The sequence below is a fragment of the Cinclus cinclus genome, chromosome 2 (genome assembly GCF_963662255.1).
Source record: "Cinclus cinclus chromosome 2, bCinCin1.1, whole genome shotgun sequence".
Classification (NCBI taxonomy): Eukaryota; Metazoa; Chordata; class Aves; order Passeriformes; family Cinclidae; genus Cinclus; species Cinclus cinclus.
The window spans coordinates 14,982,130-15,005,468 of NC_085047.1; the positions used below are offsets into that span (position 1 = coordinate 14,982,130).

The 23,339-nt window shown below is 41.0% G+C and overlaps 1 protein-coding gene across 8 annotated transcripts in view; it reads right to left on the reverse strand.

Moving 5' to 3' along the window:
• APP (amyloid beta precursor protein) overlaps positions 1-23,339 on the reverse strand; it is a 160,118-nt gene that overhangs the window by 127,467 nt on the left and 9,312 nt on the right. For all 8 annotated transcript variants that reach the window (XM_062515348.1, XM_062515346.1, XM_062515345.1 and 5 more), the window contains exon 2: positions 3,647-3,776. In XM_062515348.1, the coding sequence (XP_062371332.1) occupies positions 3,647-3,776 (130 nt within the window). The remainder of the gene's footprint in view (positions 1-3,646; positions 3,777-23,339) is intronic.

Here is a 23,339-nt window from a genome sequence, read left to right on the forward strand (position 1 = left end):
TAATCTCCTGTAATTCCCCCTTTGCCACACCTTGCCATATCCTGTCTGCCACGCCCACATAATGATCCACAAACACCCATATAACTGAGCTTCTCCTCTCTATCCAAGGTTCAAGATGTACTTCACCAACAGAAAATGAAACATCATCTATTCAGAAATGCATAGCCACACATTTATCTAACATATTCAAAGAATCTCATCTCTGGGATAAGGATGGCTGCTCGCACAACCAGCAAGGAACACAGAGTGAATTACTTCATTTCACTGGCCGCATTGCACAAATTCACCAGCTGCTTTTCCTCAGGCAAGCAGTGAAGAGAGGAGAAGTGCAAACTAGAAATGCTTATTGCCCACACTGCCTTAACAGTGGCAGAAATCCTGCCCTCCTGCTGTGGCCACCAGCAGAGTTCCCACCAACACTTACACAGCCAGGCTGGGAGCCATGGCATTTTCCCAAAAACAGTTTCTGTAAAGCAAACAAGAAATCATTGGTTTCTTGGCAATGTCTGTTGTAACCCTGCAAGCTGTGCCACCCAGCAAGTGGTGCAGGCATGAGGGTGGCACACACACCTGAGACCAGGAGAAGGGAGCTCTGCAGATCTTCACTCTTTCACCAGCACACCTCACAACCCCTCATCTTTGCTGTGCACCCAAATACATTTGTGGCTCTATGTTAAGCACCACAGTCCTCACTAAAACAACATAATTTAAGTCTTTAAGATTTAGATCCAATTAGAACATTTCTAGGGAATATTTCTATATTATAGAATATTAATTATATTTCTATATTTCTGTGGTCAATGCAAAGACACATGGCCAACTCAAATAAGGGGCTTTCCTTTTGCTTTGTTTAAACTACTGTTTCAATGCTTTAGTTGCATTCTCTTAAGAAAATATGAAGCTGTGTAATCTAGTAAATCTGATGGATGTTACTGAAGTATACATCTACAAATAATTGCTGTAACTACTGCCCTGCACAAGTCTCAAAGAGAAAAACCTGGAGCAGACAAGGGCTGTAGTGAAATGGGATCCACACATTTAAAAGCCTTGGCTGAAGATGATGATACAAACAGACTGTAAAGATTCTCTGGCCTAAAAGCAGACAGATTTCTGTAACTCACTGTTTCTCAACTGTGAAAAATAATGTCAAGATGGAAGAAATTACTGAGCTGACTCAAGATACTTGAAGTGATCCTCAGAGCAATGCAAAATTAAGACTCAACCCTGCAATCAGCTGCCCACTGACAAACTTTCTGTTGGTAACTTAATTCTTACCAGATGGATTTAACAGTGGTCTAGGGTAAGTGTCTATTTGCACTAAAATTACAGAAGAATGGGCACTGGCAATACCCAACTTCTGGCAATGTCCACTAACAGCTACCGCACTAATAACAGTTGAAGCACACACAGAGCTGACAGGCAAGATGCAACTTTCTAAAAAATTATCTTTCAATACTGAAGAACTACTAGGAGCAGAGAAAAAAAAAAGTAAAAGTTCTCTGGACTCCTTAGTTCTGCACAAAAACATTATTATGGAAAAAGTATTCCAAGATAGACATAGTACACAACAAGCAGAGGGCCAGTGGACGGAGAAATTACAGATTATGGCCACTGTCATCATTTTTCCTCCAGAGGAAGTAGTTATTTGGCCACCTATGCCCCAGCAGACCCTTGGGAACATCAGGATCTAAGGTTTATTCTATCAAGGTCAAAAGATGAATGTCAGCATACGAAAAGGATAACAAACACGTCTCAGACACAACTACATAAGCCTCAATTACAAGGAGATCAGAAAAAAATAGCATATGCAGGGATTTCAAAGTAAAAATTAATGGTTAAGGGCTAATGGGAATGAAGTGCTCAAACATCTTTAAAATGTTTGCGTCCAAATTTTGCTACCTAAAATAGCAACCATACAACTTGCAATGACTTTTCTTTCAAAACTGCAACTCGGAGAAGGCACCTTAAAAGTCCGAGTCCAGCTCCTTACTCCCACAAGGAACTGCATATAGTCCCGTCCACAAATTTATGAACTTCCTTCTACATGATTAGACTTCTTACTCCTTTACCAGATAACTGTTGGACCTCCTTATGCTTGTAGATACTTTATTATAATTGCAGATTACATATATTCATAGACTATTTATATTCATTTGCTCTTGTGATGACATTGTCTTTTACCTTAAATTACGTTGTAAGACCTCCAGGACAATAACCACATCTACATAAGGATAGAGAGTCCTGAGCCTAAGAGTTCCCTTTTCTTAATTCAGAGCTTTGCTTGTGGTGACAATAAAACAAATAATAAAAATTAGTTTCTATAGTTCCATGAGGCTGATGTTCTTCCACCATATCTCTAATCTGTTCAAATATATCATGATGCATTCTAGGTGAGACTGCAGCTCTGCCTCATCTCTAACAAGTTGCTTAGCTGGCTTTACACATTTATTAACACTACAAGCTGATATTTCTATCCTGACTATAAAAAACTAAAGAGAACACAGAAACAAATGGGTAAAAGAGCATGTCCCTTTTAGTATTAAAGGTTGTGGTGGAACCGACCAACTCAACTCATGCAGAAGTCCGGAAAAACACAAAAACCAGCACGTTCCTTCTCACAGTCAGAATCTGTAATTCCTTGAGGTAGGTTCTTCTCCTCACCAAAAGTCTTGCATTTGGATTCTCCTTGAGGATTTTTGCTCAGCATAAACTAGTCCTGCAGAGCCTCAGTAGCATCAACAGTGATATACTGCAGGTTTAGAAACACCTGTTTTATATTTGTACAAACAAACATCAGATCTTTACCAAACAAAAACAAATTCCCTAATACTTAGCGCAGATTTTATACACCTGCTGTTTTGGCACTTTTGACCACACTGGTAGCATTTCTGTTAGTTACGCTTCAGTCCCAGCTTCACTAAGGGCAGATTGTGTTTTACCTGCTCTACACAAATGAACAAAAATTCTAGAAATATTGCATATTTTTAACAAATTTATTCCATCATTTGTTTCATGAAATAACTGGTCTGAGTAGGTTTCCATGCCTTTTAGCTGTCCTGGCTTACTAGAAAACCAAGTTCCAATTCTGAACTCCAGCATTTATCACAATTCAAATGGCAGTGGTAAAGCAACATACTTAAATATGGAATAATATCAAGAAAATGTTGTGCCTAGAATGTTAATGAAAACGGCAAATTAACAATTCCATTTTCCAATGCAGACAAAAGTAAAGGTTAATAAAAAAATGAGGGCCCAAACCTTCCTTTTAATTGATTCAAAGCACCAAGGACACAGGAGAGAATAGCAAGCAACTGCTACAAAAGTAAAGTTGCAGGGTGAAATGGGGGAATTTATAAAGTACCTTTTGTTTTGTTTCAACAAATACAGATTCTCATAGTCTTTCACGGTAGGAGTCCAAACACTAGATATTCAAAAATTAATGTGAAAAAAGAGGGGTTTATTTAGGGAAGAGAAAAAGTGCTTTCCAGGTTATGCAGTTTCAAAGGACTGAACAACCGGACAAAACTCCCTTCAGAAAAGACAACAATACTGAGGTGTAGAAAACATTATGTACATTCTCTACTTTTTCCATGAAGAGACTGAAGAAAATAGAGCAGGAAAAGCAGACTAAAATTGAGTCACTCACCCAGACATCTGTAGGGAACCACAATATGCGGGTGACCATTGCACTGCTTCCATCCCCTCTTGCACCAGTTCTGTATTGTAACTGGCTGGTTGGCTTCAACAACATTGGTGATTTGCAATTCAGGGTACACCTAGCATTAAAAGTATAGAAAAAGACAAATGTTATCACAAGTATGTACTCCGGGTCACTGTAATACATGTTTGCAACAGCACAATATTCATCTTCCCTCTCTTCTCCCTCTTCTGCTGTGTAAAATATCTACATCATGGTTTGACTGTGTGCACACATCTGGAAAGCTGGTGTGTCAGTTCATCAGTAAAAACATGCAGCTGCCAGTTCAGAAAAATTATGGTGGTAAGAGCTTAGTCAAAATTATAACTTGGCTAGTTATATTTGACTAAGGTAAAAATCAGCTAATCATGGTTAAATACCTTCTCCTCCATGTCTAGGCTACTGCAAACTTCCATACACAGGGTATATTCTCTGTACAACTAAACTTAATAGCATGATTTTTTGTTCATCTCCACCATTTTAACAAACATCATAATTTTTGCCTGCTGTATTGTGCCTAGTACTAAAAGTCTCTTGAAACTCATATTTAGGTTTACATTACCAATTTCTAAATTGCTGAGATCAAAATTCTATCTGCTTTAATACTGCAATACACTTCTACACCCACAACCATCACACCAGCCAACTTGCTGATTAATTTACTGGCAAGCCACAACTTTGGTTTTTTATCCCCCTCAGTCCCTTTATCCCACCTCCTTTTTCTATGCTAACACAGCCTATAGCTCTTGCTTTACATTTTTCAAATTAGCAATCTACCACCCCTATCATGAAGCTCAAAAGGTACTAATTCTCCTTTGTTGTTCTTCAAGCAATCCTTATGAATTTCCAGCTGTGTGTGATCCAAGGATTAAGTGCTCTGAAAACTACTGTCTACTCATATCTACCAATGCAAAAGAAAAACAGAAATAGGAACAAGTCTGAAGTAACTGGAGATGGTCCAAAACCATCCCGCAGAGAAGTAACATAAACCCAAAAAAAGAAAACTGTGTTAAAATGGGGTGAATTCTAAGAGTCCAAAACTGATGCTTGGAAAACTAAGAATCTTGACAGTCCCTCCTCGAGTAAAAAGGGCTTGTCTCAACCATGGATCTCCACTGAGGTCATGGCATCTGAGAGGCAGTGCCTCCTGGCACTCCCCTGACTGAAGGTTTAAAATACAACCATGGCAAAAATGAAGCAAGCAGCTTGAGCTAAAGTCTTAAACTTTAAAAGACACCAACAAACGACAGTACAGCCTTCTCAGATTTGAGAGCAGTAGTCTTTAAATGAATGTGGCCTGGTCCATGCACATGGGAACAACCAGAAAGCAATCAAAGCCTAACTGGAAATAATTGAAAATAATTTCTTACTTTAAGAGACATGAAGGGGCTATTACAATTTTAAAACTGGACTGTATTAACAGCTTAATGCACAAAACAACGGCAGATTAAATAACAATGCTACAGAAATGACTACAGAAAGAAACACTGCCTAAACAAGGCACTTTATCTTAAAGAGCTTGAATATCAACCCCGCCTTCTATTCCAAAACATAATAAATTATTCAGATACTTCTTTCCTTGTACAAATACTTCACAGCATCCGTCAGATATTTGCCAGCTTCAACAGCACCCTCAGCTCACCACAACTGATGGCTGAGGAAGTACAGAGGCTGAAGGGGTAGCCTGGGATCTTAACCCAGCATACAAGATACAGTGACCTCAAGAAAGCCAACAGGCAGAACTGAAAAGTGTGAAAGCTTCCTACACTCAGAAAACTGAAGCTTTACTTTCTTTGTCAGCAGGTGGCCAAGGCTGATGGTCATCATCCACATTACATACAGATGCCCATTTTCACACTGCTTGCAGAAATTAACTCGAGAGCAACTTCTTGCTCCATCAGTGCTTCAAATACTAAACTCCGCACTGCAACAGCATGTTCAGGGAAAGGTCTTGCACATGCGCATGATCCTTCTAACAGCACTGCCAAAACGGATTAGCAGGAAACTTCACACTTTAACATCTCTGTAAATAGCAGTGCAAGGCTCTTTAGCTGCCTCAAGAGCTAACCTGCGTGATGCGAGAGGAAGATTTCATTTTATTTGGGTACTTCCTTTAGCAATGTCATGCTGAATTCTTCCAGTTCATACCTCCACAAATGTCACACTCATGTATTTGCAACCCGTGGTTAGGTAATATTGGGTGCTGTCACAAACCATGTGCTTGATATATCAGTGTCAACTGACATGTTCTCATCAGGGACATTCAGCATTGCCCAGGGTTAAGTGCCACTTGTCATCAGCAGAAGAAATAAATGCCTTAAATGAAGACAACTAAGGAAATTTCAAAATGGAGACTGGAATGTTTATAAAAGGAAATTAAGACAAAAAATCAAAACCATTTATCTACCAACATGACTGTGCGGAGAGCTTTAAAGTGAGAGAGAATAGAATTCTGATCCATAAGAAGAAAGATACACTTAGTTGCTTTCCTGAAATGGATTTCTAAAGAATAAGAGCAGGTTATTACTGTAGGGCCTCGTTGAGAGAACAATATTAGTGGGGAAAAATAAGATCATACATTATTTTTAGTGTTACCCAAAACCATCATTTTAACTGCTGGTTAGTAAAGTGGACCAATGCTAAGTTGTTAGAAGTATTTGTCAAAAGTGCACAAGGACAAGGAAATACAAAGAAGCCTCTTTTTCTGTTACTGCATCAATTACTGAACTCCTAATTTCCACTGACAGCTCACACAAAGCTCAGTTCACCCTTTAGGACAGAAAACAGGCTTTGAATTTCATTATTAATAGGTTAATGACAGTGTATGTGCCAAGGAGAGTTCCCCTCACTAGAATGCTATAATGTATTTGCTCTGCATTGAAGTGAGACCTAGTTAGTGGCACAGAAAAATGAGCCTTGTATTTATTTATAGTGTCCCTAGTGAGTACCATTCCTACAGTGTCAGTGCAAGCAGTGCTAGAAAGCTGCAAGATAACCAAATTTTCAACATTTATTGTAACTTGCTGCAGAGAAGTTCCTTTACTTCACCTTAAACATTGGAGAAAACACAGAGCAATGTAATCTAGAGAACTTAACTGGCAATCAAGAGTTACAGCTACATCTTAATTTACTTCTATTTTCATTTACCAAGTCTCCTTATGTACTGACTGCAGAAACAAAAATCAAAAAAGTCACTCAGACTATTCAGAATTTAATATAATGTTGCTAAAACTCATGTTTACCACTACCAGCTTTGATGCCGCACAGATTTAGGGCTAAAATGTAGATGTCCTTAATAAAAGAAGGGGAGAAAACGGGATGAGAAAGCTTTTGGGTTGAGATAGAGAGACAATCTTTACCAATTACTATCATAGGCAAGAGAGACTCAACTTGGGGAAAATATTTTTAATTCCCAATTAAAGGAATTAAAATGGGGATGTAGTGGGACAAGCACTGATCTCTCTGCCCAGTAGGAACACGAAGCTGAGTCAAGGAAGGTTTAGGTTGGGTATTGGGAAAAGATTCTTTACTCATATGGCAGTTGGGCACTGGAACAGGCTCCCATGGGGAGTGGTCACAGCACCAAACCTCACAAGAGTTCAAAAAGTGTTAGGACAATGCTCTCAGACATGTGGTGGCATTGTTGGGGCTGTTTTGTGCAGGGCCAAGAGCTGGACTTTGCTGATCCCTGTGGGTCCCTTCCAACTCAGGATAATCTATGATTCTATGAAATGGCATTTGCATCTGGTCTACATACGAAGGTGTTGATGATACCACTAGCTGGATATGCGTTACCCAAGTGGAGATCAGAAACTGTTCTGAAAAAAAATCTGAGAAAACCACAGGGTCTACGGCAGAGGACAGCACTAAAACAAAGAAGCAGCCAAGCCACCTCCACCACAGCTGCCTCTCCTGCTGGTGTAAGGAAGAACAGCCAGGAGGCCTCTCAGAATGGTTGGTGCAGATGAGAACATCCCCAAACGTCTCCTCTAGCCATCTTTGAGGATTGATCCCTACAGAATCACAGACCTGTTAAGATTGGAAGGCAGCTCTGGGGTTCATCAGGTCCAGCCTCCCTGCTCAAGGAAGGCCACCCAGAACTGGCTGCCCAGGACTATGTCCAGGTGGCATTTGAGTATCTCCAGAGGTGGAGACTCCAGAGCCCTTCTGGAGAACTTCTGCCAGCAGTCAAACACAAGCATTACATGTGACTGAAATCTCTATGAGAGATACTTTCTGGGTTTTTTTTAATTAATCTCTGATACATGATTATATAAATAAGTTTCTCCATCCAGTCACACATGCTCAGCACATCTTGGTTCAATCTTGAGGTAGTACTTGAGCATAATCATGAGGCAGTCATCTCTGATACCAAAGACATTTAAATTCCAAAACTTAGTATTTCACCTATTGATATTATTCATTATGTTCCTCATCTTCTAGAGTAACTTTGACTATTCAGACTATTGTTTTTATCATATTTTCAAATAAAATGTTAATAGGTTTTCAAGGTTAGCTGGAAAGTTAGGTGATTAGGAGATTAGTGAAGCTATTTCAATTTATATCTTCAGTTTTTATTAGTCAATCAAAACAATAGCAATAGAAAAAAGTATATGTAAATCTTTAAGTACTATAAGTGTAGATGACCGGAATCAGTGGTACAGATTTTTTCTTACTTCTCTTCGAACATAAGGAACTTTTCCTGTATAATCTAAAAGCAGAGTCACTATAGAAAAGAAAATAAGATTCAGAGTAACAAATGGTATGAATTCCTAATTGAGTATGCTCCACCAATGGAAACTGTATAATAGAACACACATGCACAGACTTGCACTCCTTGTGAAACACAGGGTGGTGCTGCACCTTAACATGAATTTAATGGGGTAAAAAATAAAAGAAAAATAAAAACAGTATATTACAGAATGTAAAGCATAATCAGGAATTGGTATACATCTTCCCCAGCAGTTTGAAATGCTAGATAACCTGGCAAGAGGCAAGAAAAAAATTCTTTAAAATTAAGGTGCACAATTAAAAAGCAATTAATTGCCATTTTTTAATTTAAACACCTTAGTATTTTTCTCCAAATTGCATCCCACATCAGTTTGAATTCTGACTCCTCTGAATCAGAGATAGGTATTCATTTAATTGCCAGTCTGAAGCAGACAAATTTTCTTCTTATTGTTTCCTTCTATTGTCTCCTAAATCCTTCAGTTGTTTTCCGTACCGACATCAATGAAGTAATCTGCAAACAGTTATGACAGGCACAAAAGAATGCACACATTTAATAACCAGTGTTTAGGGAGACTAGGGTCTTAAAACTGCTTGTGGATAAGATCCTTTGATGGCAATGGCATCTGAAGGATAACTAAACAACGCTTCAAATTATGCGAACAAGCTTTCAATTCCAGATTAACAAACTATAGTTGGATCAAAAACTATTTCTATTCTTTTCTAAAGCATATATAGAATTCATAAAGTTTCTGCTTCCCAGAACTTTGCATTGATGTGTTGAAGAGCAGCAACAAGCAGACATGCTACATTGATTTCCAACTGCTTGGCATATCCATGAAGAGGAAGGATAGGATAATTATTTCTGTATGTACAATGCACAGTGTCTCTGCAAGATTTCCAACCTACAACTTGGGAAGCATCAACAATGCAGAGTCCCAAATTAGCTGCAGCAGAAGCGGTGTCACATGAGTAGCTGTGACACAAGCACCATGAACCCTAAAAGAAATGTCCTGTTCTCAGTCTTGCAGTCTGTGTCTAGAAAATAGACAGCTATAAGGAGAATAAAGTTACTAAATGTCTCATGTAAAATATCCTACTTCATTACTGGTTTTTACAAGTTTCCTACATTACTTTGTAGCAGCTCCTGTGGCAGCCCCCTGCCCAGGAACCAGCACCTCTCCAATCCAGAGCACTCCCATCACCAGCAGAACACCTCTCCTTCTCTGCCATGTCTCTTTGGCTTCAGCTGTGTCCTGACTCACACTCAGCCACTTGCCACTGGCTTTCTCAGCCTTCAGGCCTTTCTACACACAAAAACAAGGCTACAGGGCTAGCTGCAGCTGGCAGCCAAACTTTTCCTGCCACTCTCTTGTAACCCAAGCAAAGCCTTCATTTGTTCAAAGAGAATTATGACAGTCAAATCCAGCATTAGCAGCACTGGAGTTTTGAAATTCTCTGTCATGAGCCAACATGAGAAACAAGGCATCCAAGAAGGAACAGCTCTGCCCCTGTACCACAAGTTCCAGGCATCTACTGCTGCTATTAATCAGCATAACATCTCAGGTATTTGCACTAATTTCCAGCAGCCACTTGGGAAGACTGCATGCATACACCCTTTTAACCCCACAGTTTAAAAGAGAAACTTTAACAGTAATCAATTCTTAAACTAAAACCCACGACAAATTACGTAGCATAAATAAATAATCCCAGGCTGAATGTCTTCCAAACCAGCCAGGGAATCTTTTTTATTAATTAAATCCTGAGGACAAATTTCCAGAGACACACTACTTCTTATCTTCAGCTACATCCTCTTGCATCCATCCATAACAGCCTTTCATGTTTAATAGCTCCAGCCTCACTAGCTATGGAGTCAACCCTCAGCCTCACCTAGGAGTTTCACATACTGCTCTTATAACCATTTCTTTAGGCCCATCCTAAATCACTCTTCTTTCCTACATCTCAGCTGCATCACTGTTACATATGATTGCTCTTCAAGAGTTACTTGCCACAAAACTCATCCATTATTTCAAGTCCTTACACCCCAACTCTTGCCTCTCCAATCCACTCATCCTGGCATTCTGTTAGCTCTCATTTCCCATCTCTCTGCCCACTCTGATTCTTAAGTTCCATGCTATGATCCAAATGCTGTCCTCTTTTCTCTACACATGTGAAGTCAGCAAACATTTCAACATTCCAACTAGTTTCCTTCTTTACTGACCTTGGAAAAGGGGGGGGGGGGGGGGGAAAGGGAGAGGAAAGGGGGAAAAGGGGAAAAAGGGGGGGGAAGGGGAAAAGGGGGGGGAAGGGGAAAAGGGGGGGGAAGGGGAAAAGGGGGGGGAAGGGGAAAAGGGGGGGGAAGGGGAAAAGGGGGGGAGGGGGAAAAAGGGGGGGAGGGGGAAAAAGGGGGGGAGGGGGAAAAAGGGGGGGAGGGGGAAAAAGGGGGGGAAGGGGAAAAAGGGGGGGGAAGGGGAAAAAGGGGGGGGAAGGGGAAAAAGGGGGGGGGAAGGGGAAAAAGGGGGGAAGGGGAAAAAGGGGGGGGAAGGGGAAAAAGGGGGGGGAAGGGGAAAAAGGGGGGGGAAGGGGAAAAAGGGGGGGGGAAGGGGAAAAAGGGGGGGGAAGGGGAAAAAGGGGGGGAAGGGGAAAAAGGGGGGGGGAAGGGGAAAAAGGGGGGGGGAAGGGGAAAAAGGGGGGGGAAGGGGAAAAAGGGGGGGGAAGGGGAAAAAGGGGGGGAAGGGGAAAAAGGGGGGAAGGGGAAAAAGGGGGGAAGGGGAAAAAGGGGGGAAGGGGAAAAAGGGGGGAAGGGGAAAAAGGGGGGGGAAGGGGAAAAAGGGGGGGGAAGGGGAAAAAGGGGGGGGAAGGGGAAAAAGGGGGGGAAGGGGAAAAAGGGGGGGAAGGGGAAAAAGGGGGGGAAGGGGAAAAAGGGGGGGAAGGGGAAAAAGGGGGGGGAAGGGGAAAAGGGGGGGGAAGGGGAAAAAGGGGGGGGGGAAGGGGAAAAAGAGGGGGGGGAAGGGGAAAAAGGGGGGGGGAAGGGGAAAAAGGGGGGGGGAAGGGGAAAAAGGGGGGGGAAGGGGAAAAAGGGGGGGGAAGGGGAAAAAGGGGGGGGAAGGGGAAAAAGGGGGGGGGAAGGGGAAAAAGGGGGGGGGAAGGGGAAAAAGGGGGGGGGAAGGGGAAAAAGGGGGGGGGAAGGGGAAAAAGGGGGGGGGAAGGGGAAAAAGGGGGGGGGAAGGGGAAAAAGGGGGGGGGAAGGGGAAAAAGGGGGGGGGAAGGGGAAAAGGGGGGGGGGGGGGAGGGGAAAAAGGGGGGGGGGGAAGGGGGGGGAAATGCAGGTGTGAGAGCAAGATGGGAGATGACAAACTTTCCAGGCATTAACCATAGATCAGGGGGAGATGAGGTCAGGGATCAAAATGTTGCTGCAATTTTCACTCCTGGTCATGACCATATGTACTTTGTGCTTTTTTTCTGTGAGCAGGGCACATACAACATCTAGATATATCATTCAAATTGCCTTGAGTATTGAGAGTGGTAAAAACACAAGCTGGTTTTACTGCAGTGACCAGTTGGGGTGGTTTACCTATATGAAACTTCATACATACACAGTCTCTTCTCTTAAAATTCCCTACTGTGCTTTGTCTGGAATTTCATGCATGACTGCCACTTACCCTGTAATTAAAGTGTTCGGAAAGGTTGTCAGCCATGAGGCAGCCTGCTCAACCCTAATCCACGCACTAGGCTCCATATTTTACACAGACCTAAACTGAAGACTCGTACTGGCTTTCTCTTAATGTTTTTCTCTGCACATGGGGAAGGCAGAAGCCTGTGAAAGCAGAAATAAGGCTGCATGGTCAAACCCATCATCCTCACTGCCTCTCAAGTTCTTGATTTTATAGCACAAATGTTTGTATGCAGTAAGAAACTAAACCAAAACTTGAGCCCTGCCAACAATATTCAGTTCACCACATCAGGTTCTCTAAAGCCTCTCTTGTGAAATTGCAGAGGACATCCAGCTTTTCATACTGTAAAACCTCAGAGTAAACAGGGCTGGACTTAGTCTCTTTGAAGCTGCTTCCCTGTCCACTTTAAGAACAAGCACTTCTACTTCTCCAAGCACTTCCACTTCTCCACCAGGGCAGCAACACTCGGCCACTGCTATCTCAGCATGGCTCTCAATGAACTTTATTTGCATAGCAGTTTTTAGCCAGCCATGCTGTGACCAGAAGGGCAAAAGCAGTGGCAGCACCTTTTCTCCTTTTCAATGCCCAGCATGAAGAGAGGCGCTGAGTAAAGCACGGGATTAACATTTCAGCGCTGCAGAACTCTAGAAATAAACTTTTCAACTGACAGAACTTGAGAACAAATGAACCTACAGACACCAATTCTGTCCTGAATCAGAGAAGAGGAAAAGGTGAAGACACATGAGCAGAACAACATGGTGACACTAAGGCTGAGGAGAAGGAAGGGGGGAGAAGAGGAGGTGCTCTGAGCATCAGAGCTGAAATTCTTCTTCAAGCCATGGTGAGGACTGTAATAGAATAAACTGTTTCCCTGTAATTCATGAAGAACATGGCCGGGGGATGCAGAATTCACCTGCAGCCCGTGAGACAAAGGAGCTCACACTAGAGTGGGTGGATGCTGAGAAGCTGTGATCTGATGAGAGGCTTGAACAGAGAGAGAGAGAGAGAGAGCTCTTGCTTCCAGAGACAGAGGAAGAGGACCCTTGCTTTTATACTACAACAGCTCATCCTTAAAAGACTACACCCCACGAACTAAATGACCCACACAAACAGTTGTGGGGAGACTGCTTTGCCATGGGAGGGATTCACATTGCAGTAGGTTTGGGTGGGACTGCTACTTGTGAAAATTAGAACCACACTGGAAAAGTTCCCAAAGAACTCTGTTCTGTGGGAAGGATCCCACGGCATAGCAAAAGAGACTCCTCTCCCTAAGTGAACTGAAGAAGGGCTGGGGGAGGGAAAAGGTGTCCTAAACATTTACTTTAGTTCTCATTATTCTCTTTTAATACCCTTAATTTTTTTTTCCTTTGTACATTTTAAAGTTTTGAGGCTGTTTTGCCCTTAAAGTGATTCTTCCCAATCCTTACTTCAACTCATGAGCCCCTTTGGTATTTTCTTTCCCCCTCCTCTGCTCAACTATAGCAGAGCAGCATGCATAAATGATTTTTTCTTTGGTGCACTGGCATTTGGCCAGCATCTAACCCATGACAAAGAGTTGCCTCAGGTACTGTGGCACCAGATCAAGAAGGTGGGACAGCATAATGAGAGAGCCTGGGTCTGGTTTTCCAAATTCTCCTGCAGGCTGCCATCCCTCCAACAGCACAGTCCATGGGAGGAAGGTGAGGCACAGTGCTCTCCTGGCAGGAGCTCTGCAATCACATCAATATATGAAATGCCAGTGGATCCACCTAAGACAATTAATACACAAGGAAGGTGCTTAAACAAAACTGTGTTGGCTACAGCACCAGCATCCTGGGGACTGCACTAAAGGCTTAGCTACCTGATGAGGGTCTTCAGGAGCAATCCTTACTGTTCTTTTAAAAAAGCAAATATGAGAAGAAAAATAAAAATAAGGGGGGGGGGAACCCCACAACAAACCCCCAAGGAGCCAAACGACATCTGACCTTTCTTTTTTGTGGTATTACTATAATGAAGATGAAATGCTGCATTTCACTTTAAGCATTATATGTCTGAAAAGGGGCTGGCAGGGAAAGAAGCAGATCTTGTGCCAGCACTTTCTGCCCAAGGATGGGGTACCATTCTGAAGGCAAGAAATAAAGAATGTAACCACTTTGTGAAAAATCACTACACACAAAGTTACTATTTCCTTCTCTCCAGAATGTCAAAGAAATCATTAATAAAAGTGAGCTATAATATGTGTATTTTAAATAATCAACTTTCATAAATCTTACCAAAAGATTTTCACCTTTCTACAGAACAGAACATATGTGGCTGAGTTGTAGGGTCATGCTTGTTGAGGAAATCACAGGACAAAATAAATCAAAGATGTAGAAGAAAATCTGTGAAACTATATCAGGAAAAACCCAGTTGGTTTCTATTGAAGTACTTCCAAGTTCCACTGCTTCAAAAATTACCTGTTTTATGTCAAAGTTGTCTTTGAGGCCATGCAAAAACTGTCACAAAGGAACAGGCCCACTATGATTTTTCATAATCTAATTAATTAATGCATTCTTGAGTTTCCCGCAGATATAGCCAAAGGGTAATTTATTAATCTAAGAGCCTAGATTCATTTGTATGCATGCCCTGAGAGACACACAAGGCTGTGGTTTCCTTTTTCATGAAATCAACTTCAGGCTCTAGTACCAAGAATGTGAAGTGGTATTACAAAGTCACGTTCTGAAACAGGGGCTGTACCTCATCATCCAGGACACAAGAAAACCACACATTATTTAAGTCCAGTAGTCTGGAAAAAGTCAGGGAAGTCTGCAAGTTAAAATGGACTACCTGACATTCTAAAATAAAAGTTGACCTCAAAAGGAAAAAAAAAAAGATATAATAAGAAGAAAAACTAGAAATTGAACGAAAGACTGAAGAAGGAAGCTATTGGGAGGGCACCAGCAGGAAACATTCAGAACAGTAACATTTCTTTTTTGTAAACTACATGCATGCATGCATTCAGTGTCATATTTTCCATGTCTTGGTCCTTCAAATAAGATACCTATAAGTATCTGAGTACCCGAGCACCTGTAAGATGACAATGCAATTTTCTTTCTTTATAACTCAAACAGCAATGTTTTTTCATCATTACTGTTCTTGCAGATGAGACATATATTACACAGACTATAATTTTTAAATACATACTGAGAATATTAATGTCAGGAAAAACATAGGATAAAAATTTCCTTTCTAAAGAAATAAAATCAATCCTTCCTTGACAAATATTTATAAACATGTTTTTCTCAAATTCTTTCTCATATTTTTTTTTTTGTTCAGAATAACCAGAATTGCCTCACCATTGCATTGCACAGATACAACAATTCAGCCTGAAAACTGCCCTCTTAAGACAGCAACCTGCAGAATACATGACTGAAGATATACCAGGCACTTCTTGTGTCCATTACCTTATCAAGCTTATCAATAAAAACTTTCACTAAGCATTTTCTGAAGCTCTATCTAGTTAAGCGAACTGCAGTTTGGAGCCACTACCAAGAAAGAAGTTCATTAGTCTTTAATGTTCCATACATGTCAGTGTTTCAAACTGGAGACTCTACAAAATAAAAATGCTCCAAAACAAAGGTAATAAACTCCAGTTCAAAAGTAGAATAAGCTTTAAAAGTGTACCTTTTCTGAACAGATCCACATGAACTTATTTAGGATTTCATTTTAAACTTTCAAGTCTGAAATAGCTTTCAAATGCAGAAAAGCCCTTATGATAGCAAATGTGTTTGAAGACATGCCTCGTTCTGCCCTTAGAGGAATTCCCTCAAAAAATACTAGAAGCATTTCAGAAATTTTGATACTACACTTTATGAGACAAAAAACCTTCTGCACTTTAATTTGCTTCATGTATTCAGCTTCAAAGTAGGAATACTTTGAAAAGAACCACTGTTTTTCAGGTTTTTTTTTTCTTTGAATGAGTTTTCATTATTATTTTCCGAAGAAACTGAATACTTCATGAAAGAAGAATAATATGATGAATTATAATTATTGCTGAGACTTTGCTGTGCTGTGATTGTAACTACACCAAAGAGGAAAGCACTTGATGGACAGGAAAAGGCTGTTAGTGGGAATTTTCCTTTTTGTGTTGTTGCTGTTGTTGTTCATCTCTCCTCTTTTATATATATATATATATATCTATATATTCTAGTAAAGAACTACTATTCGTTGTCCCATATCCTTGCATGAAAGCTCCACAATTTCAAAGCTATAATAATTTGGGGTGGGGGGGGGGGGGGGGAGGTCATCTTTTCCATTCCAGGAAGGTTCCTGCCTTCCCTGTCAAACACCTGTCTTGTAAACCAGGACAGACTTCCACGGCAATTTGTTTCACATTTCTACATTGCGGGAGAAAAAAGGGGAGAACTCAGCATCAAGGCAACGGAGGCCTCAGCAAGTCACACAAAGAAGAAAATCTGCCAAGGAACAGCGTGCACATATGTGGTGCAAATTCTGCTTTACAGGGAGCAGTATCTAATTCTTACGTCTTTGATAACACTCACAAGCATTACTGAACAGGATATTAAGAAATCTTCATTAACCTATAAAAGCATCAAGGCTCTGCAGATCACTTACGATTCACTTTTATTCATAAATTGCACTTACTGTTTCTCCAATTTTGTTTCATGGTAGAGGAAGAGAAGGAAGATAAGGAGAGATCATCAAGACTGCCACCTGCAAAGATCTTTGCAACAAAGTTTGGAAATTTGTCCAAGAAAGATGCAAAACTTGTGTTTTATTTTAGTAAACTGATCTGTGTCTTCATTTCCAGTTACTAAATTGGACTGAAAACTCAACTAATCCAAATTTTTTGCTAAACACTGTGGCTGCTAAAGCACTAGTGCCTGAGGCATCCTGAGTGCCTTAATGATGTCCATGTGGGAATTTTTCAGGAGGACTTCCCCATCATTCCTCAATTCTGAAAACAAGGGCTTCTGGCAATGATCCTTCCAGTGAAGCTGTACCCTGGAGTCCCACCAGCAAATGCCAGTTTGAAAGCAAGGAAAGTAATGAAGTGGGCATCATCACATGTGCATTTACACAGCAAAGTCCAACCATCCTTTTCCTGCACCAGACTTCCACGACTGACAGACTGCACACACACACAAGCACAAGATCTGTAATGGCAGACTGAGTCAGCCCTAGGGCTGAAACACAAGTACACATGAAGCATCTCCCAGCTGTTCAACACTCACTATGCACTCTTATTTTTTTCTGTGAAATACACTTTTTTTTCAGAATTAAAAACACACAGCAGAAAGTTCCTCTCTGCATCAGACCCACCTACCTTGGTTTATTTTCCAGCAGTGAGAACAGGCTCACAGTTCACCTTTGCACTTCCTCAGCAAAACCCCGCTACTCACAGGCTCCAAGCTGTGCATATAGCCCAGGAGAAGTTAGGGGCCAAAGTTTTGGGGTAAATTTTTCCACTTAAAGGTAAGAAACACTGCTATAGAGCTGGCTACTGAACTTTGCGCACATCAGGATGAGAAAGGTTCTGACAGAAGCTCTCAACAACAAATCACATAAGCACCAAGTCTCCATGTGCATGAAGTTGCCAGTCACTGGGCTGGCTATAGGCATCTTTACACTTACCAGAAGCAGCTCAGAAGCCTGCAAACCAAAGAACATATTGTCTTAGTGCTCCATTCCCCACCAAAAAAGACACTGAACATTTTGTTGCCAGCTTTCTTCCTCCAGCAGTACGTTCCCACACAGATGGCAAAACATTTTTTGAGGCTTGGTACTACATGCTCCACTGAAGTCAGTAGGAACCCTGTGATGCCTTAGGATTCAGCTTTTAGATTTTTTCAGGTCCTGTACTGCTTTAGTGCATAACTATAAGACCCCATAGCCTGTCAGCTACTGTTCTCCCATTTTATTTAGACACAACGACTTTTCTCTAGGACACCTTCCTGTCTCAGGCTCTGAAGAAATGTAAACAACAGTGAATTTGGGGTGGGGAGGCGCAAACTTGAACTAAATTATTTCATTACCTGAAGCTGTAATTGGAGGATTAACCCCTGATATATAAATGGACCAAACTTATATCTGTATGAAAAACTCGTGACCATTGTCCATCTTGAGTGTAGCCTCTCAGAGGCTTCTGACTGCCTCCTTCAAAGGTGTACCTGTTGAAGGCCTTTAATAAATACCCACTTCCATTCTCTTTATCTTGTCTAGCCTCTGCTCTAGGAAGCCATCCTAAGGCATCACCTGACACCAATGTCTCTAACAGAAAGATTCGATCCAACTCCAAGAAAACCTGAAATATGAAAAATTTAATTTGTTTCCTCTTTGTACAAAAGACCAGTCCCAAAAGGATTAGGATGGCTGCCAAATGGAGAAACCACTTCAAATTGCTCCCAGTGATTCAAATGACCACAGTGATGTCAATCCCTAGAGAACAACACTGATGGGATGCAACCAAGTCCAACCATATCCCACAAAACTTCAACACCAATATATTTAAGATCTCATTCTCAGAAATGGGATATTCATTTCCAACTGCTCACAGGCACATTGAGTAAAGGCAAAATCAGAGTAAACTGAAATCCAAGTAAATTATTAATCTTCTGAGATGTGTTGATCCTGAATTTCAAAGGACAGAGTAAGGACTGTAACCCTGCATCTGCTTTCCAATAAAAGCCACTGCAAAGCTGGAACATGCCCATGTACGTGTCCCTCTGCACCCTGCATCTTGCCAGCAGATATCCCAGCCTACTCACACAATCATCAAGGTTGCCATTGCCTCATAACGCACAGAGAACTTTAATATTAAAAGTAATTATGATAATTTATTGTGTGTCTTTTTTTTTTTACTTTTGTTGTAAACAATACATTTAAATTAACATTATCTTCGGCACCCTTTCTCCAACAAGAATTAAGTTCACTGAATTGGATTGAAGTAAACATAAATAAAACATGACCATTCCAATCAAGGACTTCTGGACTGAAAGGATTTTCAAATTGCTGAAAAAAAACAAACAAGAAATCCTTAACATTCCATACTGCTTTGGCTCATCCTGGGAGAGAAATTACTTCTTGCTTCTCAGAACTGCACCTACACTTCTCTTGAAACTTTCAGAAAGAAAAAAAAAAAAAGCAGATCAAAGTTTTAAACACTCTTATCTTCAGGGTTATGTTTTGATGTAATCTACTACTGTGCTCTGCGGCTTAGCAGTTTCTGTTGTTTAGTGCAGTAACTGAGATAAGCTTTACTTTAGCACTCATGAAGGTTAAACATTAAACTAGAAGGATGTTCCTCCTCCAAAGATTAATCTAAGCAGAAAAGTCAATGTACGGATTTGCAGAGATTTCTGTATTTAATTTCCAGTATAGTGCAAGCACTATGGCACCACTCTGCTGCTGAAGCCTAGCGAAAAACATCAGGCTGACCCTCTGACAGTCTGACACCCCATACACCAGGAATTCTATGACAAAGCTATACAACATGATAAATTAATTTGCAAATATCAAATCCACCTGTTCTATGAAAAAGGCAGTATTTTAGTTTGCCTAAGAGCAACAAAGAATCCCTATCTTAGAAACCAGTGTGAGATACTGATGCTCCTCCTGAACCTCCAGATGCAAAACCCTGGCAGAAGCCAAAGTTACAGCAAAATTAGCAGCAATTGGTATTCTGCATTTGAGAGGATCCATATGCTTTTTCTCCAAATCTTTATGGCAGGTCTGTGGAATCTGTGGAACTGTTCAGCAACTGACCCAAAAAAACTAAGTTTCAGATTAGATAACCACTACAAGGATACTGAATTACATCAAATTTCTGTCTTTCATTCACCTGTCAATTCCCCTCTGTCCTTCCTGCTGTCATCACTGCCTGAAACTACCAACCTTTTCCACATTTCTTTATTTTCATCTGCCTTTGGTCTTATTTTCTGCACAGATTCTGGTATTTTTGAATATATTTGTTCTCCACTTACCTTTCTACTGCTGCTAAAATGAAACTGTAGATCTACATTTTCATCTCTGATTAACATGTGGCCTCCTCTTCATTATAAAATTGATTTGACATCTTCTTGACCTAATAATATTGGGACTTTTTCCCCTTTCAAATTGCTCACGTTGTCTCTTTGTCTGTTGCCAAAGAAAGCTTGCTGGCAAAATTCAGGGATTAACAGCATGTGTTCTTCTGAAAACACACAGAACCAAGTGGCAGAAAGATGAAGTGCCTTCAGAAATACCTAGAAAGCTTCTCTTCACAGGCTGTTCAAAGGCCATAGCAAAGCCACCCTCTGGGCAGCTGTCATGACAAGTCCTGCCCTCACACCTCCTCCAACATTGCCAATCCAGCTCATCTGAGAAGAGGGTCAAAGAGGAAACGCACCCTTTTTCTGTTTGCTGGGGTTTGCTTTGTGCCATTTCAGTTCCCTAAACTTCCTTGCTGCAAGACTCAGACACATGCTAAAACTTAGCAGAGAAGAAATAAGGAGGAGTGACATAAGAAAACTGTTTCTGCAACAGCATGTACTGCTTAAGCTCAATACTTGTGCCAAACCACTGTGTAGCTGCTCTCCTGGTAAGAAACTCTTTAAAAATCAGCTTGCAAAATCTAACCATCTCAGACCTGGCTACAGATCCTGAGCTATGACAGCTCAAGACACGTAAGCTGAAATTCTGCAAAATCAGGATCATTCAGGAGCTTCAAGCCTGGCTGAATGTGGGAGACTCCTCAGTCCTCTATGTTACTCCAAACTCCAAACCAGAGCAATGTCTCAGTTAAAGGAATAAAATTGATAGGAACACATCATGTGACTACTCAAGAGTGGCTCTAACCCACACTGGCTCCAAAATACTAGAAGTCATCTCCCAGACTTCAGCAAGTAATTAATTATCTGTTAGCATATCCACAGATGTGCTCTCAGCAATAGCTGAAAATTAGTTTCTGTAACAATTTCCTCTAAAATACTAAAAAATATATACATATTAATTTACATGGTATTACAAGTTTAGCTTGAACAAGACTAGTCTAAGTCCTCTTAGATTCCTTATTTAGAATCATGAATGCAATTCCTGCTTCCTAAGATAAATCCTTTTTTTTTTCTGTCAGATGGAGTGTACAGTCTGGTCAAACTGTGTGGGAACTTGGAAAAGCAACATTACCTGCTAAACTTCATAGATGTTTGAGGAAACACTCACCAAAATATTTTTTTTTTTTAAAGTTTGTAATTCGGTCAAACAAGGAAAGCAAAAAAAAAAAAAAAGAAAAAAAAAACACACAAAAAAAAACCCAGTAAAAGATCTTCATAGTTCCTTAAAAAAATGAGAACCTGAATTTACAAGGAAGCTCACTATTGACCACAACACTGGCAGAGATGTCTTCCCAGGCCAAGTGGAAGTGAGCAATGAATGGACAAATCAGATGTTTTATAATTGCCTAATTTTCACTGTTCTTCAAGAAAACTTGTGACTCAGGATAAGTATTTTAAAAAATTAATTGCATTTGCTTGGAAACATTGTGTGGTTTCTTCACACAGGTGGAATGGGTTATCTTGATTATCATTACATTCCCATGGGATCAGTACTTTTCTAACCTGCAGTGATACTTATAGAAAAACTATGCTGGTAAAACAAACATTACACTGGATAATATTTCCTCATTTCCAGATGAACAGCATTCATGTTTCAATATTCATGGCTGGGCAGAAGAAAAAAAAAAATTAAACATGCTATTGCCATTACTGTACAAATGAGTATTTTTTTTTTCTGTTTATATATGCAATAGCTATTGGCACTCACAAAATACAAAGCTGATGTTTAAGAGATATTGTGATGCATCTTGTAAACACTACAGTGTCTTTCTAGTAGAAGCTCCTGTCTCAGCTCAAGAGAAGGAACAGTTTCCCTTTCCATACAAGGATTCATAACAATTTGGAACAATTTAGGGACTTAAATCCAACGTTGGTTCTGGTCTCAGCACTAAGCCTGTTGTGGGTCGATGCTAGCCAGGGGCCAGGCACCCACAAAAGCCACTCACCCACTCCCCTCTGCAGCTCGATAGAGGGGAGGAAATTTAACAAAGGGTTCATGGGTTGAGATAAGGACTGGGAGAGAGATTACTCATTAAATACCACCACGGGCAAAACAGGCTCAGCTTTGAGATATAAGGTGAATTTATTGCTAATGAAATCAGAGCAGGATACTGAGAAGTAAAATAAGTCCTTAAAAACACCTTCCCCCATACCTCTCCCTCCTTCCACATGGAAGGCAGGGAAGAGGGGCTGTGGTCAGTTCATCACCCATGGTTTCTTTACTGCTCTGGGAGAGTTGTTGCCATGCTGATCATGGGGTCCCTCGCATGGGAGACAGTTCTCCATGAACTTCTCCAACGTGGCTCCATCTCACAAACAGCAGCTCTTTGGGAATTCCTGCAACCAGAGTCCATCCCATGGGCATACTCCCCTCAAAACTGCCGTGGCATGGGTCACTCTTCCACGGGGTGCAGTCCACCAAGGACAGCTGCTCCAGCATGGGAGCAGGGCCCCTCTCTCCATGGGTCTCCTGCTGGGTCACAGCCTCCTCTCAGGCATCCACCCACTCCAGAGGGGGCATCTCCAGAGGCTGCATTGGATCTCTACATCCCCACGGATCTCCAAGAGGAGACAGTTGTTTCACCATGGTCCTCACCCCAGCCTGCAGAGGAATCTCAGCTCCAGCACCTGGAGTATCTCCTCCCCATCCTTCTCCACTGACCTTGGTGTCTGCAGAGTTGTTTGTCTCAGATATTCTCACTCCACTCTTCTCTGACTAGAATTAAACCTTTGTTTTTCTTTCTTCCTAAATAACTTGTAACAGAGGCATTATCACCATTTCTAATTGGCCCAGCCCTGGCCAGTGGAATGTCCATCTCTGGTGTCACAAGGGATTGGCTCTGCCAGACATGGTGGAAGCTTCTAGAAGCTTCTCACAGAAGCCACCTCCATGCCCCCATCCACTACCAAAAAACAAGCCATGCAAAACCAATACAATACCTTAAGGACTCTGAAAAAAAAATCTAAAAAACAACAATCCTCACCTTTCAAACTTTTCTGTTAGCAACTTGCAGTAACATCCCTCCAGTGAAAATCTTGTCCCACTCAAGTTAAAAAAAAATAAAATTAACAGCCAAAATTCTGCTTAAATCATTAAAACATGCCGTATACATGTAAGGGGAAAAGGTGGATAAAACTATTAATAATTGGACAGATATTCTGAAAACCTTT